The sequence below is a fragment of the Bubalus bubalis genome, chromosome X, assembly GCF_019923935.1.
Source record: "Bubalus bubalis isolate 160015118507 breed Murrah chromosome X, NDDB_SH_1, whole genome shotgun sequence".
NCBI lineage: Eukaryota > Metazoa > Chordata > Mammalia > Artiodactyla > Bovidae > Bubalus > Bubalus bubalis.
In genome coordinates, this window is record NC_059181.1 from 35,490,009 (window position 1) to 35,513,073 (window position 23,065).

Below are 23,065 nucleotides of genomic sequence, written 5' to 3' on the forward strand. Positions count from 1 at the left end.
ATATGTCCATTATTTGATAATAGAATTTGGATAAGATACTTTGGAGTTAAACACATGATGCACGTGTTAAGAGTACTTTATCTAAAGTTTATATTTAGGGTAGGTTAAAAAAAAAGGTAAAGACTCAAGAAGGTTTAATTATAGTTACTAAGGGCAACAGATTGAGCTGTAGGCTTGGGGAAGTTGGAGAGAGCTATGTGACATTGTTGATGAGAGTTTGAACAGAACAGGGAAACATTGTTCTGCATTTGATTTGCATCACTGTATCTTTAGGATCTATACAGAAGTCTAGACTTGAGACAGTCTGCTTGAGAATGGGCAGTAGGCAATTTTGAGACCTCTTTGGAATTTCCAGTTTTGGCAGAAGTTGATGACAGGGCTTTGTATGGACTATGGTCTTGATTCAGTCAAGTTCCCTGGGCCACTGTTGTCTTCTCTGTACTGTAAAGGTGTCCTGCATAGGGGCTACAAGATACACACCGGATTTGAACTGTGATATCATAGTAGTGATTAGCACAAAAATCCAGGTGTGACTCACATCTCCCACTTGTGAAGTCATAATATAGAAAAATCTGAAAAATTATGCAGGTGCTTTTATTCAGTTCATAAGAATCTGTAAATCACAATGTCCACCACCACTACTTCCACTATTTTCAACTATTGACAATTCCAAGAAATTTTAAAAATTGTCTTTATAGTGAAGTAATAACTTACTGATCATCTTAGAACTGTGAGAATCTTGTAAAACAATTGTGGGAAAGTTTTCTACAAAGATATTTAGGTCCTGAAGGATGAGTAACGGTTTGACCAGGAGATGGAAAGGCTAGTCCATTCAGAGTGAAAGTCATGTGCCATGGCAGTGAGGAAATGAAAGCACCTAATTATAAATAAATTTTTATGTGAGTGGGAAATTCTATATGGTTTTTAAAATAAGGGGTGGAGGGGGAAGCCATTTCTGCACTGCTTGGCTGTAAATTAATAAAGGTCTGTGGAAGAAACTGTTGTGAAGTTATCAGAGGCAATTAAGTCAGGGAAATGGCACTCACCTAATGTTTTGAAACCAAGGACTACCACAGCAGATGAAAGATGAGGAGAGATTATGGATTGGACAGTGTGAATTTAGACCTGTTGGAAAGGTGCTCAGCTAAATAGCCATGAAGATGTTTGATCTGAATCTCCTGAGCAGCGCCTTCTTTCACAAATGAAGAAACTTAAACCTAGACGACTTAAAATTTTTATAGCCTCTCTTCAGTGTGTGGTCCTTGAACCTGCACCATTGGAATCACCTGGAACTGTGTTAGACCCTGACCCAGATCTACTGAAAACAGATTATGAATTTTAACAAAAACCCAGAGGATTGCTAGTAGATTTTTAGAAACACTAGCCTAAGGCAACTGAGCCGGAGTCAGGGGGATCTGGCTGTGTTTCCATCGCCTTCCTCCATTACCGTTACATCTTGTTTAGTACTTGGGCACATACTTTCACTGCTCTTTAAGCTTAATCTTGAGAGGTCTAGGAAAATGCCCGCCCCGCCAGTGGTCTCTTAAAATCCTGCCAGGCTGGGATTTGGGTGACCAAAGCACGTTTTACAGTTACTCTGATGACACCTGGGATACTGGGTACTTTCACCAGAAGCTTGCAGCTTCTGTGAGGTTGCCGACTCGCGCAGCTTGGGCGGCGCCAAAGCCGGCTGGGCTGGAGGAGATCGCGTGGCGTCGGGCGGTTGCCTAGCGACGGCGTCCACGCTAGTCGGTGGTCAAGTCCGCGAAGGTTTGCGGGCTACATAGGGCACGGCCATGGAGACCGAGAGGAGCTCCCTCGTGGCCCGGGACTTGGACACCACAAAGAAGGACATGCAGCTGCGGGTGACCCCGTCGGAAATGAAATTTCGGAACGCGCTGGCAGGGAGGGTCTACCGCCTCCCACTTACCGTACACAATCTCAGCCGAAGCAGCCAAAAAATCCGTTTTCAGGAGCCTGTCAAGCCACAGGTAACACACCCAGGGGAGTTCAGAGCAGGGCCTCAGGAGGGCCTGGGGAGGGTGCGGGCAGAATTGAGCTTCCTGTGAAGCGGTGATTTGGTGGGCTGGCCTGTTTGTTTGTTTCTTTTTTTTTTTTCCCCCTTTTTGCTTGGGTCTGGGAGACAGGGGAGAAAAGTCGATCTGGAATCTCCCAGTTCCTTCATTTGGAGTTTGGGGAAAAAAGGGAAGAGGATTTTATGCGTCTCTCCTCTTTAACAGCCAAGAATCTATGCTTCATAATGTTGTAGAATTATGACAACTTATTCTCTATTAACTCCCCTTTGGGTCATAAAGTGCCTGATTACTCCAGCTACTGTAGGATAGCAGGAAGGTTTATTATTTCATACTGTAACAAACATTTGTTTAGCAACTGCTACAAAATAGAAAGTAGGTGTGAGGCATGTAAAATGGAGACAGTTCTGCCCTCAAAAAACTTAGAAATTAATGAGGGAGGGGACTTCCCTGGTGGTCCAGTAGTTAAGACTCCATGCTTCTACTGCAGGGGTCACAGGTTTGATCCCTGGTGAGATGGCAGCCACCAAAAACAAAACAAAACTAATGAGGGAGTTAGTACAAGTTGAATAATCAGCAAAATTAATGTTCTAAGAGGCTATCCCTATCTTTTCACCTTTCTTTTGATTTAAAAGTTGACAGAACTTCATCTCTGTCACTGTTATTTTAGACTATCTGTGTGAATAAATGGATATTAATTTATTATGATCACATGTTCTCAGGGAGACTTGATATAGGACAGGTGAAGATAATTTTTGATATGTAAGTGATGCATAACTGCATTTTCTCCTGAAATAGTCCTAATAATGATACTGGATGCAGCTGGACTTCTATATACAGATATGGAAAGGTTCACTTAAAATTATGTATGTTTCTAACTACTGTGGGTTGCTGTTAGAAAATGAATACACAGTCCTGTCTTCAGTGTTTGGTTGACTCGTGTGGCCTATGGTTCAGTCAGGCCAGTCTTATGCTCTACTTTTTACACTTAAAAAACTGATGTACTATTTACCTACCCTAAAGTGCACAGAAACTGAAAGTAAAGCTTGATGAATTTTTATATGCATTTATCTCCATTTATCTCCATGTCGGAGAAGGCAATGACACCCCACTCCAGTAATCTTGCCTGGAAAATCCATGGACAGAGGAGCCTGGTAGGCTGCAGTCCATGGGGTTGCTAAGAGTCGGACACGACTGAGCAACTTCACTTTCACTTTTCTCTTTCATGCATTGGAGAAGGAAATGGCAATCCACTCCAGTATTCTTGCCTGGAGAATCCCAGGGACGGCGGAGCCTGGTGGGCTGCCATATATGGGGTCGCACAGAGTTGGACACCACTGAAGCGACTTAGCATAGCATAGCATCTCCATGTAGCTACCACTTAGATCAAATCATAGAATATTTCCAACACTACAGAAGTTTCTCTGTAGTACCTGGAGTAATCACCCCATGGAGGTAGGTGACCACTATACTGACTTGTAATGAACCAGATTAATAGTCAGTTCTTCAGTTTCATATAAATGGAATCATTCTTTATAGATTTTTGTATTTACATGTTTTGACAGTAGTAATGTGTTTATTTTGTAATAAAATCGTACAGAGCCTAACCCTTTAAATCAGGAAGTACCTGATTGCTACAAACACTGTAAAATTAGAGAAATCATTTATTATTTCACTAATTCACTACATATTTATTAAACAATTGAATGTTCATCTGAATATATTTTCTTTTTTTTCTTTTTTTTAATTCTATTTTATTTTAAAAGTCAAGTTGGCAGTAAATCCCAGATGTGGGCAAACACTATTTCATGGATGTCTATGGGGTCACACAGAGTCGGACATGACTGAAGTGACTTAGCAGCAGCAGCAGGAGACACTTTGTATGAGCGGTTTTTGTGCAGTCAGAAGAAAAATAATATATTTTATTTTAGTGTGATTTTTATTTAGAACACAGGTCTTTACATTAGCAAGAGAATGGCCAGACAGGTTTACTAGTTAGAGGCGAAAGCCATGAGCTCGATGTCAGTATGAACTTATATTTGTTGCTAGATCATGATGTGTACTCCTGGACCTTCCTAGGTGTAAAGGGAATTAAGGAAGGGATAGATTAGTAAAAAATATATTAGCTGTCTTGGAGGAAACAAAAAACAGGGTGCTATGTAAAGAGCATTGCCGTCGTCACTATTGTAGTTCCTTAGGAAACAATTCTCTTAACATGCATCAGTGCTTGTTTTCCAGTTTGTTTTCTGAGGTCCACATTACCTACTATTTGCCATATGCAGTGATGTATGCCACCTCCTGTGGGTTGATGTTAGAAAACTAAGACCCAGTCCTATCTTCAGTGTTCTGCTGACTCTTGTGGCCTCTGGTTCTGTCAGGCCAGTCTTTCTTGTCATTGTCCTCTTACCCATGTTAGCTCAGACTTCCTGTTCTTTTGACCCATGTTTTTATTCTTCCCTCCTGTAAGAATCACTGCCTTCCAAATCCTGTCCATCTCTGAGAGTCAAAAGTGAGTTTTCATTTTTCTCAAACAAATCTTCTCTTATCTCCAAGTTCTTTCTCCCCACTGCTGCTGCTTCTGCTAAGTCGCTTCAGTCGTGTCTGACTCTGTGTGACCCCATAGGCGGCAGCCCACCAGGCTCCCCCGTCCCTGGGATTCTCCAGGCAAGAATACTGGCGTGGGTTGACATTTCCTTCTCCAATGCATGCATGCACGCTAAGTCGCTTCAGTCGTGTCTCTTTCTCCCCTCAGTTCAGTTCAGTTCAGTTGTGACCAACCTAGATAGCATATTGAAAAGCAGAGATATTACTTTGCCAAAAAGGTCTGTCTAGTCAAGGCTATGGTTTTTCCAGTGGTCATGTATGCATGTGAGAGTTGGACTGTGAAGAGAGCTGAGCGCCAAAGAATTGATGCTTTTGAACTGTGGTGTTGGAGAAGACTCTTGAGAGTCCCTTGGACTGCAAGGAGATCCAACCAGTCCATTCTAAAGGAGATCAGTCCTGGGATTTCTTTGGAAGGAATGATGCTAAAGCTGAAACTCCAGTACTTTGGCCACCTCATGCGAAGAGTTGACTCATTGGAAAAGACTCTGGTGCTGGGAGGGATTGGGGGCAGGAGGAGAAGGGGACGACAGAGGATGAGATGGCTGGATGGCATCACTGACTCAATGGATGTGAGTTTGAGTGAACTCCGGGAGTTGGTGATGGACAGGGAGGCCTGGCGTGCTGCGATTCATGGGGTCGCAAAGAGTCGGACACGACTACTGGATACTAATTGCATATACAGACATTCATTAGAGTTACTTGTGTCTGCTAAGTGTTACTTTCACCTCAGTGGTCACATGATAAGTTCCTAAGAGTAGGATTGGTGCCTTTGACACCTTTGCAGACCACCCAGAGTGCTCAGACGCTTGTAGTTTGGGTATGTGCTGCTGAAGCACTCCTTGTCCTTCTTTTCTAAAGGAAGATGATCAAACCTGCTATGTGGACTTTCGGCACCCAAAGGCCTATACTTATCCCTTGTTTTTTCAAGTAATTGATGAGGGTTGAAAGTTGGGCTGTGGTAGTTATGAGGTCTCAGAGTTATTGTTTGCTGGAAGGATGACACTTTCAAACCAATTGTATCAACACATCTTTCCAGTACTCTTATTACCCTCATTGCTGGAAAGCACTGCTTGTACTCAGTCTGGCATTAAAAGCCCTGAATAGTTAATTTCAACGTGACCTCCATTGTTACTCATTGAAGCTCTTTGCCCAGCTAGACTAGCTTATTAGCTACCTGCTGAAAGATTATTTTGCTTATTCTTTTCTCTGCATGTGCCTGAGATATTCCTGCCTCCATAGGGAGCATCTTTCTTGCTTCTTCTCTACCCTATACATCCATCCTTTAAACCTGCATTGAATGTGCTCATTCCTAGCCCACAGTTATCATGTTTTCTCTTGGATTTTCATACTTAGGTCTGCATCACTCATATGACACCTGATTAGTCCCTGGCCTAAACATTATGTAATTTTCAAAGGATATATAATATGCTTCTTTTAAGAGATTATATATTCAGGAGTTTCTAGTTGTGGGGAAAGAGCTTAAGTTTTAGAGTCAGATAGATGTATGTTTGAAGTCCTCACTGACCCTCTTGAACCTACAGGCCCTAGTTTCTCATCTCTACACTGGGAGCCTTAATATCAGCCTTACAGGGCTATAGAAGTATATTAAGTGAGCTAATAGTTGTCGAATGCTTGACCTACCAGAAGTACTTAATACATAGAAGTTCTTCTCTTTCCCTCTTCAGGTCTTCCTGGAGTCTAGCAAATGTTTTTCAAGAACAAAAGTAACAAAAGTTCTTTTTCCTTGGTCTATTCCTTTTTGTATTTCCTCCACGTTCTGAAGTCCAAGTCCTCATGCAAAAAGTATATAAAATGCTATATGTATTTATGAATGTATGTGTGCTTGTACATGTATGTTATATATGTATTTAGATTGAATGATATTTTTATTAGATTAGTATTCCCTTTTCCTAGTACCTCATACTTCTAAAGGTGTATGTTGAGTGGCTCAGACGGTAAAGAATCTGCCTGCAATGTGGGAGACCTGGGTTCGATCCCTGGGTTGCAAAGATACCCTGGACGGGGGCATGGCAAACCACTCCAGTATTCTTGCCTCGAGAATCCCCATGAACAGAGGAGCCTGGCAGGCTACAGTGTGTGGGGTTGCAAAGAGTCGGAGATGACTGAGTGACTCAGCACAGCTCTCTTCCCTTTTTTTTTTTTTTTTTCCTGTTTTTTAGTACCTCATACTTCTAAACATATTACATATTTCTCGACTGACTGCATTTTCAGTTTCAGTTCATTTACCATTAAAAGTATATCTGAAGCATATAGAATCATTAGGGCAGAAATATTGCCTGTATCTTAATATATCTCTTGAAATAATGTACACTCCTTACTACAGTTGCTCATATTATTTTCTTAGTAGGAGTTAAGATGTGTAATTATTATTATTTTTTCTTCCACTGAAGTTCAAACTGATTTTGACCAATCTGGATAAATCACTTGCTTCTGGCCTTCAGACAACAGCTATGGTGGAGTATCACCCTGATAAGAATGAAGACATGTGTGACCAACTTCTTATTTCAATAGGAAATAAAACAATAGAGGTCCCTCTAATTGGGTATGTATTGTTCATAATTGAGCCTAACATTTTGAGCATCTTTCAGATGAAAATAAGAGTCATAGTAATATTTTCTATTTTCTCTAATAGGGCTTTTTGTATCTATAGTATCCTTAAACTGAACTTCAAGAACAAATTTTTTAGCAAATTGTAGTGTTCAAAACAAATGAAAGACTAGTTTTCTGGTTTTTATTAAAATCACTTAGAAATATTCAACAATTGCTTGTATTCTTTTATTTCCCTTGAATTCACATCCTATTTTATTTCTGCCATATTTTTTGTACCTTTTGATGCAAGATTTATTTTTAAAATGCTATTTTTACTGTCTCCACAATCATACTTTTCATTCTCACTCCAACAAAATTCTGTCTAACTATCTTCCCCAGCTTTCCAGTGAAGTAGTACTCTTGCCTGGGAAATCCCATGGACGGAGGAGCCTGGTGGGCTGCAGTCCATGGGGTCGCGAAGAGTCGGACATGACTGCGCGACTTCACTTTCACTTTTCACTTTCATGCATTGGAGAAGGAAATGGCAACCCACTCCAGTGTTCTTGCCTGGAGAATCCCAGGGACGGGGGAGCCTGGTGGGCTGCCATCTATGGGGTCGCACAGAGTTGGACACGACTGAAGTGACTTAGCAGTCACATTTTAATATAATTTTAAATTATTGCTGTATTTGCTTCACAGAATTTTAAATAATGCAGACGTTTGGCTTCAAGAAAGTCAAAATGGTGCTCTTCTGAGATTGGCTAAAGAATATGGATTAGTATAATGAATATAATATAGAATTAAATAACTGATTTGGATTAGTATAATGAATATAATATAGAATTAAATAACTGATTTGGAGATTAACTTTAATACAAATAATTTATTTGACCAACACATTGTGCTTTTCATTTTACATTGAAAAAAGTATAGTTCTGTTCATTATAAATTACCTGTTAAAGCTATTATAGAATTTTTAGGTATTTTTAATATATATACATGCACAATTCTTCTTTTTACAGCAAAATATTATTCTATAGGTATTTTCTTTGTTTCTATTTGTCCACCACTAGCAGAATTAATATTGAAATATTAGTATTAGATATAAGCCTTTTAATAGTTTCCCTTGTGTGTTTTTTTTTTTTTCATTTTCATGAACTAAATTTAGATGTCCAATTATTTGGGTTCTCCATGTTGAGAAATTCTGCTTTAGCACAGCATCCCATTTTGCATAGGAATCAAACAGTTGACACATTTTAGGCAAGGAATAAGCTATTCCTTTGCACCATTGGAAGGTATTTATTTAGCTTTTGAGAGCATTTCCAAGTTTGGAGATAACTGGTACTTGATATTAGTGTGTTGGTCATTCATTCCCTTCTCCAGAATTTCCTTCAAGGGTGACCCTTAGATAGGGTTCAACTGGTAACTCATTTTGTAGAGAGCATTTGGAGTCAAGAGGCAATTCTCCCAATAGGTGGCTTGATTCTTTTCATCCTTAGAGGTCAAATGTCTTGACATGTTGTGGTTCATATGGGCCAGAGAATTTTTTTTATACAAGAGGAAGACAAACCAGTAGGAAAGCCAGAGAAACTATTAAATATTACCATATCACCACACCCTTACTCCTTAAACCATGTATATGTGTATGCATGTATGTACATTTATATGTATGTGTATGTGTGAAAGATTTTCAAGAAATTATTAAGAGTCTTTTTCACACCTAGCTAGAGAAAAAGCTTGAAAAAATGTTCAGCTTTTCATTTTATATTGTTTGCATTATTATTCTTTTAGATCTTATAAACTCTTTATTAACACAATTATGTATATACATATAAGTATATTGTAAAGAGATGTACAAGGTCATTGATCTTTTTCTGTTACAAAATTACAGTCTCTTTATGAGAAGAACATGGGTGTTTCTTAGAATATGCAGCATAAACAGGACAGTCCTAGCTGATCTCTGGAATGTTTGTACCTATCCAATAATACAAAAACATGTATAAACACAGATCCCAGAAAGAAGGCCCAGACCATCAATGAGTAACACAGTATTTGTGAATGTTTTCTTCATGTATTTTTATTTGTGAATTTTGTTATGTTTGTATGTATATATGATTGTATGCATGCATGTATGTATTTATATCTTGGAGGTTGTATCCTAAGTGGAGTGAATTAATTCACGTGTCTGGCATATAACCTAAAGATTCAGTAAAGATCTGTTATTACTACATTTATTATTGATGTTGTTGTCATCATTGTTAGGTTTCTAAGGTAATGTATACGAAATCTAACAAAATGGATTCAAGGTTAAGTTCCTCAATGTTATATCTAGATAATTCCTTGGATAAATAAATTAGGCTTTTTAAGTCTTTTGTTTTTCATCTGTAACATAGGAGCCATAGTATTTACCTATCTTTCAGAAAATTTGTTAATATTGAACAGCATATTTTTAATGATGCCTTATAAACTAAACTAGTATCCAGATTAAAAACATATATGTGTATATATATCCTTATGAGACATGTATATAGGATTAGAATGGATTTTTTAAATGCTTATGAAAACATGTGCTACAGATATGCACATGAAAAATCAATTGTATCCTTTTGTTGTTACACCTTTTCTTAGTCTCCAAGTGATATTTTATAGTATCCCACCTTCTTTTATTTCATCAGATATGGCATCATCCAAACGACTTACTTTGTTAAGATAACTGGTACCCTTTTGAAAGAGGGGGCAAAAGAACATATGGTGTATGTATGCCCCCTCCCCTTCTGAGGGGGGTGGGCAAAATAATGTATGGTTTAGGTGGAGATTTCAAGACAGAGTTCCAAGTATGTTTTGAGCTGCAAAAAAAATTGAGATACATGGGTAACCTTTCAAGGTGAGTACTTGGGAGAGTATTCCATGTATTTATGCACAAAATCTGATTTTTAAATTTAAAATGTCTCTCATTATCTTTTTTTGTGTCTTCATTTCACAATTTTGTTTACTGACAAATGTCCCACCAGCAGACCTGTAAGGAAACTGAAGTCTCTTTTAAGGAGTTAAGATAAAAGTCCCTGTGGATTTAACCATGAGATTATAGTTGTTAAAATTCATCATATGGTCCTCTTTTCTCCTCTTCTAGGTTGATTCCATCATGTCAATTGGAAATTGAGCCAGAAGTTGATTTTGGGACATTGGTTCCCAGTAGTAAAGTGTATTGTAAAGAGATTAATATCATTAACCATGGCAGTGTGCCAGGTAAATACTTTCTCTTCTATAAATTAACTTACACTTTTGGAAGAAAATTGATAATGTTTGAAATATATTGTTGTTGTTCTCTCACTCAGTAATGTCCAACTCTTTGTGACCCCATGGACTGCAGCATGCCAGGCTTCCCTGTCCACTATCTCCTGGAGTTTGCTCAAACCCATGTCCATTGAATTGGTGATGCCATCCAACCATTCATGCTCTGTCGTCCCCTTCTCCTCCTGCCTTCAATCTTTCTTGTGCAATTAATGTATTCTCTGATTTACCCTGCTCCTCAAAAATTAGGTCTGTCATTTGGAAAAACTCAAAACTGAAGGTCCTTAAGTAAGATTACTATTTTAGAAACTAATAGGCAATATCAGGAAAGATGAATCTACATCCTTATGATTCTTATTAATATAACTTGACTCAGATGACTGATGACCTCCTTGAGGATAGACATAGAGTGGTATCATAGAAGTGACACAGTCCTTAGAGCTTTCCAGAAATAGAATCAGGGCCCAATGCCTTCCAAGCTGTGTGATCTGAGATGAGTATCTTTAAGAACATTGAACTTAAGATTCCTCATTTATAAACTGACTAATAAAATATACTGTGGTTAATTATGTATGTACCAAAGGCTGTAATATGGTACTTGACTTATCACAGGTACTCAGGAAAGATTTGTTCCTTTTCTCTATCATATTCAACTTTGAATTCACATACTGATCCCTAGCAGGCTTTTACTAACATTTTGTTGAAAGAAAAAGTGCTTCTCTCTTCTCCATGAGATTATTTCTAGAGATTCTTACTGTGATCTAACAGTTTGCGTAAAGGCATGGGGTGTGTGTGTGTGCGTGCGTGCGTGCACGCACACATGTGCTTGTGTCTGCATGACCACACACTCGTCATTGATATATAGTAGGCATACAATCATTTATCCTTTCATTCTCTTGATTGAATGGTCAGCATCTGGGATAAGACTAACATTTTTCTCAAGCTGAGATGAGGACAAGCTCCAGACAGGCAGGACATTTCTCTCTTGAGATTGCTTGTTGGGTACATGAAACAGGTCTTATATCTAAACCTGTCTTATACTAAGTGAGTGCATTCTCTGGGGCTGCTTGAATGAACAGTGGAAATTATTAAGACAAAAGGAAGTCTGATACTTTACTGATTTCTTCCTGGGATATAAACAGATAAAACTGATAATTGTTCCTCACTGAGTGTTACTTATTTCACTTTCCATACTTTGTTTTTTAAATGATTGAATTTCTGAATTCTGTGAGATTGTGAAATATTAGGCTCATTTATGCCTGACTCCAGTGTTAAGGATGAACTCTCTTATGGTGAGTTACTCTGGTCTAAATAGTCCTTTAGATCTGATTATGGAGCAGTGATATGTAATTGATAGAATTTTATTTGTATTATTTTACTTTCCAAAATTTTTCATAACTGTTGTCCATTACAAATTCTTTAATGCTTTGATCATATCCTCTCTTTATTTTAAATTGATTCTAAATTGATTCTAACTTCTAGATTTTATTCTAAAATCTTACCAAATTGTACATTTTTATTACATATAAAAACTCTCTATAAGTAAAAAATATGTTTGAATTTTAATTGACTATTTAATATTACTTTACTTAATAAAAGTACATATATGGACCTGAGTCCATACATTTTAGGAAGAGTAATTCACATTAACTTTTAGTATGTGTGCATGGTATTGTAGTTAATACTATTTTTGGTAAATTATAATTGAGTATTATGAAGTGTTAATTGCCATTACCTTACAAACTGAAGCACATTGTTATCAGTGAAACACATTTTCTTTCTGCTGCCTTTGTCCTTCATTTTTGGAGATGAATATTTTTTTCTACCCTTACCAAAATTGATAGTACGTTTTATATTCACAGTAGCAAGTGCCCATAAAGTGTCATAAAGTCCTCATTACCCATAAGCACAATATATAAATATTCATGAGAATTATGTATTTTCATGAAGAAAAACACTTAAGCAGAAAATAGATTCAGAAACCAAAGATGATTTTAATAAAACTTTCCAAAAGGATTTTATGTGACAAATATTTTATAGTTTTAGAGTCAAAGATTAAGTGTTTACAAATACTCAGTGAAAGTGTTAGTTGCTCAGTCATGTCCTGCTCTTTGCGACCCCTTGGACTGTAGCCAGCCAGGCTCCTCTGTCCATGGAATTCTTCAGGTAAAAATACTGGAGTGGGTTGTCATTCCCTTCTCCAGAGGATCTTCCTGACCCAGGGATTGAACCTGGGTGTCCCACATTGCAGGCAGATTCTTTACCATTCGAACCACCAGCGAAGCCCTTATATATACTTAAGAAAACATCAAAAAGCCACACTCGGCAAGTTCATGACTTATATAGTTGTGTTTTCTCTCTGTGGTACTCTCTCTGAGATAGATACTAGAGTTTATCTATGTAACAACTTCATGATGTTTTATGTTAATAATCTATTGCTGCTGCTGCTGCTGCTGCGTTGCTCTAGTTGTGTCCGACTCTGTGTGACCCCATAGACGGCAGCCCACCAGGCTCCTCCGCCCCTGGGATTCTCCAGGCAAGAACACTGGAGTGGGTTGCCATTTCCTTCTCCAATGCATGAAAGTGAAAAGTGAAAGTGAAGTCGCTCAGTCGTGTCCGACCCTTCGCAACCCCATGGACTGCAGCCCACCAGGCTCCTCCATCCATGGGATTTTCCAGGCAAGAGTACTGGAGTGGGGTGCCATTGCATTCTCTTTAATAATCTATTATGGAGTAACTATCCATGGATTTAGCTGCATGTTGTCAAATACATTTTGTTGTATTGCCTCTTGTAAGAATGTTTGCCTAACTTACCAAGTAGTGCTTATCTTTTCACTTTGAAAAAACATAGTTTAGTCTTTAAGATGTTTCTAATATTAGTATTTTGTGCTTTGGTAAACTCCATTTCTTCGTTTATGTTTTTATTGTTTCTTAGTTTTTAATCATTGAAGATTGAAAAAAAATCTTAGCATTTTTTGAATTGCAATCATTTCCCTCTTCCCCTCTTGAATCTTTGGGTACTTTTTCTACTACCATGTTATTATGTGGAATAGTCTTAAAAGTCCATACAGTGATCTTTACACACTATTTCTGGATTTCAATGGCTACCTTGGTTTATTTTACCGCAAATATATGACCTTTCTCTTGCTCTTAATGCCTGCTGCCTCTCTTCCCCTGATCATCAGCATCATCTCTCTACATCACTGTCTAGAAAAGCCTAGCATCATCTCTAAAGCAGGAAATTTGCTAAATTGGATCAGACCCAGAAGTGGTCCTAAGAACCCTCTCTTACCCAGAGAAGCACGCACTACTTATTCTCAGTGTATTTTTTGTTTGTTTGTTTGTTTTCTTGGAAATCCATGCCATGAGATTTCAACATACTTTTCATGTGTGACACAGCGTTGGGCATATACTAAGCATTCAGTGAGCCTTCATTTAATTGATTTGACCCAGAGTGAGGTCTTCCAGAGTCCAAATCTTGGTTACAGTATTAACTGGCTGGGAGGCCCTGGGCAAATAATTTATACTTCCCGAATATTCATTGCCTCACTTATACATTAGGGATAAACATAGTACCTTCCTTGTATAATTGTGGTGATGATTAATAAAATGCTTAACACACTCTCTGACATATATTAAATGTTCAGTAAATACAGTTGATGTTAGAATTATTCTTTTTCTCCATCTTCCTTAATTCTCTTGTGGACCGCTGTTCCTTTTCTCAGTACATTAGAAGTGAGTGTTCCTTAGCATTTGTCATGAACCCTAATGTTTTCTCAGTCACTCTGCTCTCCCTGGGCAATCACTTCCATTCCTGTTACTTAACCGACGTCTATACAAGACTGCATTTATTTCAGGTTTTTCAGACTTAACACGTCTAAAACTAAACTACTCAACTTCTCCCCCAAAGTTCTCCGTTTCTGTTTTTCATTGAATGTCACCACCATGTAGATGGCCAAGTCAAAAATTTGGCAAAATCCTTGACACCTCCCTCCTTTTCACCCTCTACCCCCTTACTGAGTCAATTATTAAATCATGTCTATCCACATCCTTATGTCAGTAATCCTATTTTTCTTTGTCCCATTGTCACTTTTTTTTTTTACAACAGGTCATCATCTTTTTTTGCCTTATAGTTATATCAACCTAAATTATTTCTCTGAAGTCTCTTCTTATCTGCTTGTAGTTCATTCTCCACACATTGGCCAATTTCATATCTTTAAAAAAATGAAAATTTGATGACAAAAATTCTATCTGTAACATCTTTCCTTCAATGACATCCTTCTCCTAGGATGATGTCCTTGCTCCTGTTGTTAACATTAAAAAAAATAAAACAGTCAAATATTTCATTATTACTGATGGCATTAAAGTTAAATAAGACACAGTTATGTTTGTGTACTCACTATTTTAATATATTTAAAATATTCAATAATGTTCTTTTGTTAGGGGTTGTTCCTGGATAAGCTTTTGGACCATTGACTTTAGACTCAGCCTTAACTGAACTTATATAGTTTTATTTTCTTGGAGAACTGAGTCAATGATACTTGTTTATTTGTAATGGATATAATTTTACAGATTTTTGCTTTATATTATGATAGAAAAAATAAATATTTATGTCCTTACCATGTCTCTAAAAATTATTGGATTAACACATTTTGTTACTGTGAGTTTGTTTACCTTTTTTCATCAGGTCATTTCTGGACTTAAAGTTTTATTATTTTTTTATATTTTCAGTACTTTTATTATGCTAATATTTTCATTATCCTAAGTTAAATGAATAATTTTGGAAAATGTCATCAAATGTGATTTAAAACTGGTAAGTTAGGAATCTTCAAAGTTGTTTATGTGGGCAGAATGCTCATTTGTGTTAATATTGTATAGTGATATCAAAGACACTCACGACTGGCTGCTTCCCATTTGTTGGACATTTTGAACACTGCTTGGTGCTAGGCACTGTGTGGGGTGCCAGGACTACAGAGATGAAAAGGAGATGGTATCTGATATAGACTGCATGCTCTAATATAGGCACCAGACATTACCATAAACTATGGACCATTTCTGCTTTCAGAATAAGAAATACTTGTGCCCTCCTTCTCATATGCTTTTTTATTCTAGAAATTCATTCTTTTCACCCTTTTCCTCTGTGAACTACATTAACTACATAATGAGTAGTAGTGGTGGCTATAAGTATAAGCCCTGTGGTCAGAAACATCCAGGTGAAAATCCCAGCTCTATTAGTTATTAGCTGTAGTAGTCAGCTATTGATGTGGAAGGAGCCATGCCATAATTCTGTAGCTTAAAAAAGCAATATTCTTTCCTGGAGAACTCCATGGACAGAGGACCCTGGCAGTCTACAGGCCATGGGGTTGCAAAGAGTTGGACTAATGCTTTTGTGCACATTAGCAGGAACTTGACTAAACTGGGTTACTCTGCTTCAGGTTGAGGCAGCCAGGCTGATCTGTTACTCACTGCAGGTCTGTGAGTCAGTTGGGTGGCTCTCTCTGCTCCACATTTGCTCCTTATGGGGTATAGGCCAAAGGGACAGCAGTTTCTCAAAAGAAACACTTTCAATGGTAAGAGAGCAGGAGAACATCTGGGGTTGGAGCTGTCTTGTCACTTCTAGCTCCATGCTATTGGCCAAAGTGAATCACATGATCAGGCCCAGTCAAGGGGTAGGAAAACATACTTAATCCATGGGAGTGTGACATTAAGCATGCAGAGAAGATTGAAGAATTGGAGTTGATCATCTAATCTATCATAATAATTGTGTATTTTTGGACAAGTGACTTGACCTATCTATTTCCTTATTTATAAAATGGAGGTAATGCTTGAGCCTGTATCATTGATTTCATTTTGAGGACTAAGTAGAATAATATATGCATAGCTCTTAGCATAAGTGTCTGAGCAAAGTAAGCAGACAGTATATTTTAGCTATTGGTGAGGGTTGAGTCTTAAAACTAGGCTGAAATTTATTGGATGACCCTGGAGACTGGACTTACAATCAAAGCTGTGATTCTTGGTCCACAGTAGACCATATACTCTGTAATGTGTGTCTGTCCCCTACTAAGTGAGTGAATGTTAACATTATAAGGATCCAAATGTAAACCATCTGCTCTCATTCTCCTTAGGTATCTTTAAAACAGAATACCAGGGCCAACTATCCATTGCCATTTTTCCAACCAGTGGTGTTGTGCAGCCCAAGTCATCAGTGGTTATTAAAGTGGATTTCTGTGCAGACCAGCCTGTAGTTGTAAACGAATTGGCAAAGTGAGTATATACTATGGTTCTTAATTCTAGTGTAGTGCTTAATAGTTTCCTGTTTCTCTTTTCATATATGCCTGTTGTCTTTGAATGTATGTTAGCTTCTTTGACTTTGAGTCAGCATTAATTCATTGAGTATCTGCTGTTTGCCAAGTACTAGAGACTGAAAAAATGGGAAGAACTGGAGAATGGCATATGGGTACACCTAGTAGGAGCTCCTAGTTTGAATTTTGTGGGGGTGAGGGAATGGATCAAGAAAGAGCTCCACTAAGGAGGTAGTAGTTGAACAAAACACCTGTTGTTGAGTAGAAATTGGCCAGCAAAGAGCAGTGGTGTGATTTGGGCTGAGTGTGTGTGTGTGCGTGTGCGTGTGTTTGTGTGTAGGAGAGGTGGATATTGGTGATGGGAGAAGGTTAGAGAAATGATTTCAGGCAGAGCAGGTAGAAGATGACTTTCTAGAGGTTAATAGACAGTGTTACACATCTTGAGATCTGAGGCAAAGAGATGGAGGTGAGGAGTGATGAAACCAGAAAAACAGAATGGTGCAGGGTCCAGTTAAGTGCCTTATAGGAAAGCTTTTTTTTTTTTTGCTATACTTCTCAGTTCATTAGCAGGATATGCAGTCAGTATAGTGAGTCACCACTAGTATTAAAACAATGATATAGAAAACATCAGAATGCATCTCACATACTAAGTTCAAATGGCATTTTGTAAAACTTGTTTCATGTGTATGTGTGTATGTGTGTGTGTGTGTGTGTATTTTGCATTGCAGTGTAAAATACATTTCTCACTGAAGGCTACAGCTCAATAAAAAATGTTTGAGAAACAATTGTGAGCCCTGATACAAACTTAGGTTTTATTGTAAAGGCCGTGGAATCTCAGGAAAGTTTTAGGATGGGGTGTCCTAATTAGTTTTCATTTTAGAAAGCTCACATTAATAGCAGTGTACAAAATCAAGGAGTACAGATGTGGAGTGGATAGCCTGACTACAAACTATAATAGTAAGGCAGAAGAGAAATAATGAAGGCCTCAGCTAAGGTACAGATTGAGAATATGGACAGAAGTGTGCAGAATGGAGGTATGTTACGGAGGTAGATTTGACTAGATTTAGTAACTGGTTATAGAAAGACAAAGTAAGAGGAGGTTCAGGTCTGTGGTAGAAGATCTTGACTCCAGTCGTAACGTTGGAATTGATTTGCTTTGCAGAATCCTTTGGAGCCTATTAGATTTACTTATATTGAGTCCCATAAAAAATTTTGGTCTAGGTATATTGCTTTGAGAGTTGTTATTACATAAATTGTAGATGAAGCATGAAGTGTTAAAAATAACTTTGAGAAAGAGAGTAGAGTATAAAAGAGTAGGAGAGAAATAGCATTATTCATGAAATTTACAAAATACTCAAGTCTTAGGAGAATAAGAAGGTAGAGTCTAAATAAGTTGAAGGAAAAGCATGAAAGTATGGTGTCAAGAAAGCTAAGTGAGGGGACATGTGTAAAGACATGCTATGAACCATGCCCAGTGTGACGGAGATAGAGTGTAAGTTAAGGACTTTGGTGATGGCTGTGGTTTGGTCATTGAGTTGTGCTATCTGATGGGGCAAGATTCAAAAGGATTGTGTTTATGCCAGAGAGGGATAAATGTAAGGTAAAGGAAGTTTCAACAGTAAATTCAGATTAGTCTGAAAAATGAAGTTTTATGAGGGGAGATATTCATTTCAGCAAATAAATGGAGTTTTGCCAAGATACTTTGCTTCATAGAGAATTGGGTTATTAGGATGAAGATGAAGTTGGTGAGTGGACTTGTGGAAATGGGATGATTAGAAAAGAATCTCAGAATTCTAGAACTAGAGGTGGCCATATAAATCTTCCTATATAACTCTAGTATTTACAGAATAATTGGTGATATGGAAATATCAATAAATGTTTTTAGGTCAATTCATGCAGTTATTTTCCATCTTTGTTGTTTCCCAGAGACAATAAATTAGGTTGCACATATGCCATTCTACTGTGCAGGTTCAGACAGACAGGAGGACATGACAGTCTCTGTCACATACATGAAAGGAACTTCCCTTAGGTCTTTGAATTTTAATTATAATGTGATTTTATAAAATTTCTGTTTATATAAACATTTAGGAGAAAAAGTGTATAGAATTCTAATTAAAATATATATGTATAATTCATTATCTTGTAGAGTGAGTTTGCAAGATCGTCCAGACATATTCTTGAATATCAGAGCTCATGTGATTGAGCAGATTATTGAATTGTTAAACATAAATAATGATAAAAAGTTGGAATGCATAAGCTTTGGTTCTGTTTTCTTTGGAACGTCCAAGATTGAACGTGCACTTCTGTACAATAATAGCCCAGAACCTATAAACTGGGTAGCCATAATGCAAGATGATTCCACTGGAGAAGAATTGGTAAGTAAATAATGGAACGGAGGAAGATCAGGTATTATGTTTTGAAACAGATTGTTTTGAACTTACTAATAACCAACAAGCTGCTTAATTACTCTAAAAATGTTTTAACGTGAAGATATGATTTCATTTCATGTGTTTCCAAGGGTGACCTCAAAAAGTTTAGTAAATCAACCTGACAATGATAGTAATAGATGGGTATTAATATATCTTAGTGGCTAATTGTGGGGGTTTATGTTCTCATCAATTTTTCAATAGTTCTTTAAGTTTTATGAGGTGCCTTGATCAAATTTACCTATGTTACTTTAAAGACATACATTTTCTCTATATCTAGCCTCTGGAATTTCAATTATTATTTTATGACCACATTTTAAAATAATTTTTGTATATTTGCCTTAATATTCTTTTATTTCTGATTTTATATTACAGGGTACAAATATTAAACAAAGAACAAATGTTGCTTTAAATAATCTCACCTACTTAAGGAAAATAAAGAGCATAGATATTACCACAATTATCTCCTGTGTTCCTAATGAAGGGAGGTTACTACCTTATCAAAAGAGTTTAATTACATTTTGTTTCAGCCCAAAGTAAGCAAAAATTAATTTCATTATGGTGTTATTGATCAATGGAAAGTATATTAATGGTGCATTCATCAGATTGATTTTAATAGTAAAACTTGGCAGAAGGCACAAATTGGATTTTTCTTATTATGGTTCTAAATATTTCTAACACGGTTAACATTATTTCCAATATTTAAAAATGTTTGTAAACACTTTCAGTTCAGTTCAATTCAGTTCAATTCAGTTCAGTCGCTCAGTCGTGTCCGACTCTTTGCAACCCATGAATTGCAGCACGCCAGGCCTCCCTGTCCATCACCAACTCCCAGAGTTCACCCAAACTCATGTCCATCGAGTCGGTGATACCATCCAGCCATCTCATCCTCTGTCGTCCCCTCCTCCTCCTGCCCCCAATCCCTCCCAGCATCAGGGTCTTTTCCAGTGAGTCAACTCTTCGCATGAAGTGGCCAAAGTAAACACTTTATTTTAAATTAAAAATCTCTCCAGACCTTGTGGAAATGAGATGGTGAAAGTTTGGGGTTGCTTTGAATTGTGCCCACAGACCAGTCTGTTCGACCAAGACCTTATTGTCCTTCCAGAAATAGTCACGCAGTGGCTAGGAGCATGGAGTTTGTTGTAGATGCCTTCAGAGAGGATGCAGTGCTCCTGCCAGGGCCAAATACTTAGACTGAATATCAGAAATATTAAGCCTTTAGTAGCTGCTGGGATCAACCACACTTGGTTGCGAAAATTCATACAAATGTTTAGGACTTTTGCCAATGTGTAGTTTTCCCTGTGCTTGGTTTGGTTATTTAGTTTGAAAAATATAATTGACAATGCTGTTTTAAATATACAGTAGCAATTGCAGGTACACTTGAGAGATTGTAGTGTATGACAATAATTGATCCAGTTGTCAGTATGTTGACCTTTGTAAGAAGGCAATGTTTAATGTACTTCTCTCTGTGACAATGGGGTCACTTGGTGATACCAATTGTCTGATGAAGACTGAGTTGTGGTTTAATTTAAGGAGAGTAATAAATCAAGTAATTGTTCTATTTGTACAATCTATAATTGCCTTATTAATCATCCCTTCATGCAGGAAATTTCTTTGGTGAATCTGTAAGATTCTGTTTAATACACAATCTTTGAAATTCTAAATTTCTTTTCATGGCAATATGTTCATTTTATTTGAGAGTCTAGCATGAACTGAGAAATAAATATGATTTGTAGTCTTAAAGCTGTTCTCAATATGCTATTTGAATTCCTATGTAATATTTCACATCAACCTTCTGTGTATATATATGAGTATCCAGTGCTAAAAAGCTGAGCTCTAGGTACGGCAATGGAGAAGGCAATGGCAACCCACTCCAGTACTCTTGCCTGGAAAATCCCATGGACGGAGGACCCTGGTAGGCTGCAGTCCATGGGGTCGCGAGGAGTCGGACAGGACTGAGCGACTTCACTTTCACTTTTCACTTTCATGCATTGGAGAAGGAAATGGCAACCCACTCCAGTGGTCTTGCCTGGAGAATCCCAGGGACGGGGTAGCCTGGTGGGCTGCCCTCTATGGGGTCGCACGGAGTCGAACACGACTGAAGCGACTTAGCAGCAGCAGAAGCAGCAGGTAAGGCTTGTGTCAGGGCACAAGCCTGTGACATAACCCATCTGTGTCTTTGGTCCTACTTCCTTTCTTCTCATCTTTCCTTTGCTTTTCTCCTGTGCCAATATTTGGCTGTTACCAAATCCTATTCTCCAAATTGCCTTTTCTCCTCTAACAAGAATGTGGCTAGAAATATATGCTTAGTTCATGGGAGGACACAGATATGTACCAGAGATTTGCAGTTACACCCGGGTTGTAGGAAGGACCACTATAGAGACTTGAACAGAGACCTTAGTTAGCAATGAAGTTTGCCTGGAAAGAAAATCCTTTACACAAAAAGTGACATTGGAGGCAAGAGTTTGACAGTTTAGTATATTTGAATCCCACTTATCTTGCAAATATCATCATGAACTCAGTGTTTTTGACTTCACATATATGAGTGTGGCCTTCTTTTGCAAGTCTCAGTATCTTGTGTGGGAATTTTGGAAAATGGATCACAGTTATCTTTTTATTGCTGAATTCCATCTGTGTAGATTTAGGTATTGGGTTGATATTCCCTTTTGAGAGATTAATAAAATGTGTCATCTTTGCTTTAGAAATAATTGATTGTAATTTTTTCACAGGCTAATCATTGATGTTCAAAAGAATGATCCTTCACATAGGCAAGACTATGCTGTTTTTTTGAGATTTGAGTCTGTAGCAAGTAAAGATGGGTTTTTGAGAGATGATAATCAGATCATCAAAAGTAAGTGTGAAATGAACATTATGATCAAATATATAGCTGTTTAAATTCTTTAAAAGTTTGGACAGCAATATATGTAGAGGCAATTTAATGAAATGTATAATTATTGATTAGAATGAAAATGCAAACATTCGAAAGACCTTAACATGTCTTCTGTGGAACATTGAGAAAAGTCATCCTCAGAATCATTTATATAGTAATTTTCCAATTTAAAAGTTAAATGACTTAATTATTTTCAGATAACAGTAGATAAACATGGTGATGTAGGATTAAAGAAATAAAATAAAAACAAAAAACAACCTTGTTTCTTTTCTTCGTAAGCCTAGATTTTCTCTTAGAGATTAATATAGGAACAAACGATCTATTTCATTTTTACCAAACCTTTAGCTCTCTTAGAATCTACATAAAGTAACAGTCAAAGAATAAGACCTAGAGTTATAGTATCAATAAATAGGATGCAGTATCTTGTTATAGGATATTCATAAGTGCATGTGCTTTGTAGGTCACATGTAAAAATGCAGTGAACTCTGTACATTTCAGGTAATGTTGGATGAGTTGCAGTGAGTAAAATGGAATTGAAGTTTAGTTTAGCAAGAAAGATCAAAGAGAAAATAAAAATATAGGCAGATGAGTGATGAAATCCAGAAAGATGACCATGGCAAGATAAGAGTCTAGAAGATTTGCGTGTTGGTATGAGTGATGTCATTGAGCAGAGTTGAACAGTGTTCCTAGGGCATAAATTGATTACTCTGTTACTATTTATGCCATAGTTGGTGATACTGAGCTCTGTCTGCTGATCATAGACAGAACATTTATTCTAGGCTTTCAAGTTAATCTAGTTTTCAATGGCTAGAGATAGAGATGCTAGGTTTGCCTTAGAATCTTGGATTGGCTAGTAAGAGTATGGGTGAAGAAATATAAACCCTACTTTTGGCATTCTAGTTATAATACTTTCTCTGCAAAACTATTCTTTCACTCAATCAGAGCCCTCATTTCATAGTGACTACCTTC

General features: G+C 37.4%; 1 protein-coding gene across 1 annotated transcript in view; it reads left to right on the forward strand.

The window, feature by feature from the left end:
* Nucleotides 1-1,713: 1,713 nt before the first annotated feature.
* CFAP47 (cilia and flagella associated protein 47) overlaps nucleotides 1,714-23,065 on the forward strand; it is a 497,722-nt gene continuing 476,370 nt past the window's right edge. The window contains exons 1-7 of the mRNA XM_006066421.4: nucleotides 1,714-1,991; nucleotides 7,049-7,200; nucleotides 10,318-10,433; nucleotides 16,604-16,742; nucleotides 18,927-19,155; nucleotides 19,582-19,742; nucleotides 21,936-22,057. Coding sequence (XP_006066483.4) covers nucleotides 1,797-1,991; nucleotides 7,049-7,200; nucleotides 10,318-10,433; nucleotides 16,604-16,742; nucleotides 18,927-19,155; nucleotides 19,582-19,742; nucleotides 21,936-22,057 — 1,114 coding nt within the window. The 5' untranslated portion in view covers nucleotides 1,714-1,796. The remainder of the gene's footprint in view (nucleotides 1,992-7,048; nucleotides 7,201-10,317; nucleotides 10,434-16,603; nucleotides 16,743-18,926; nucleotides 19,156-19,581; nucleotides 19,743-21,935; nucleotides 22,058-23,065) is intronic.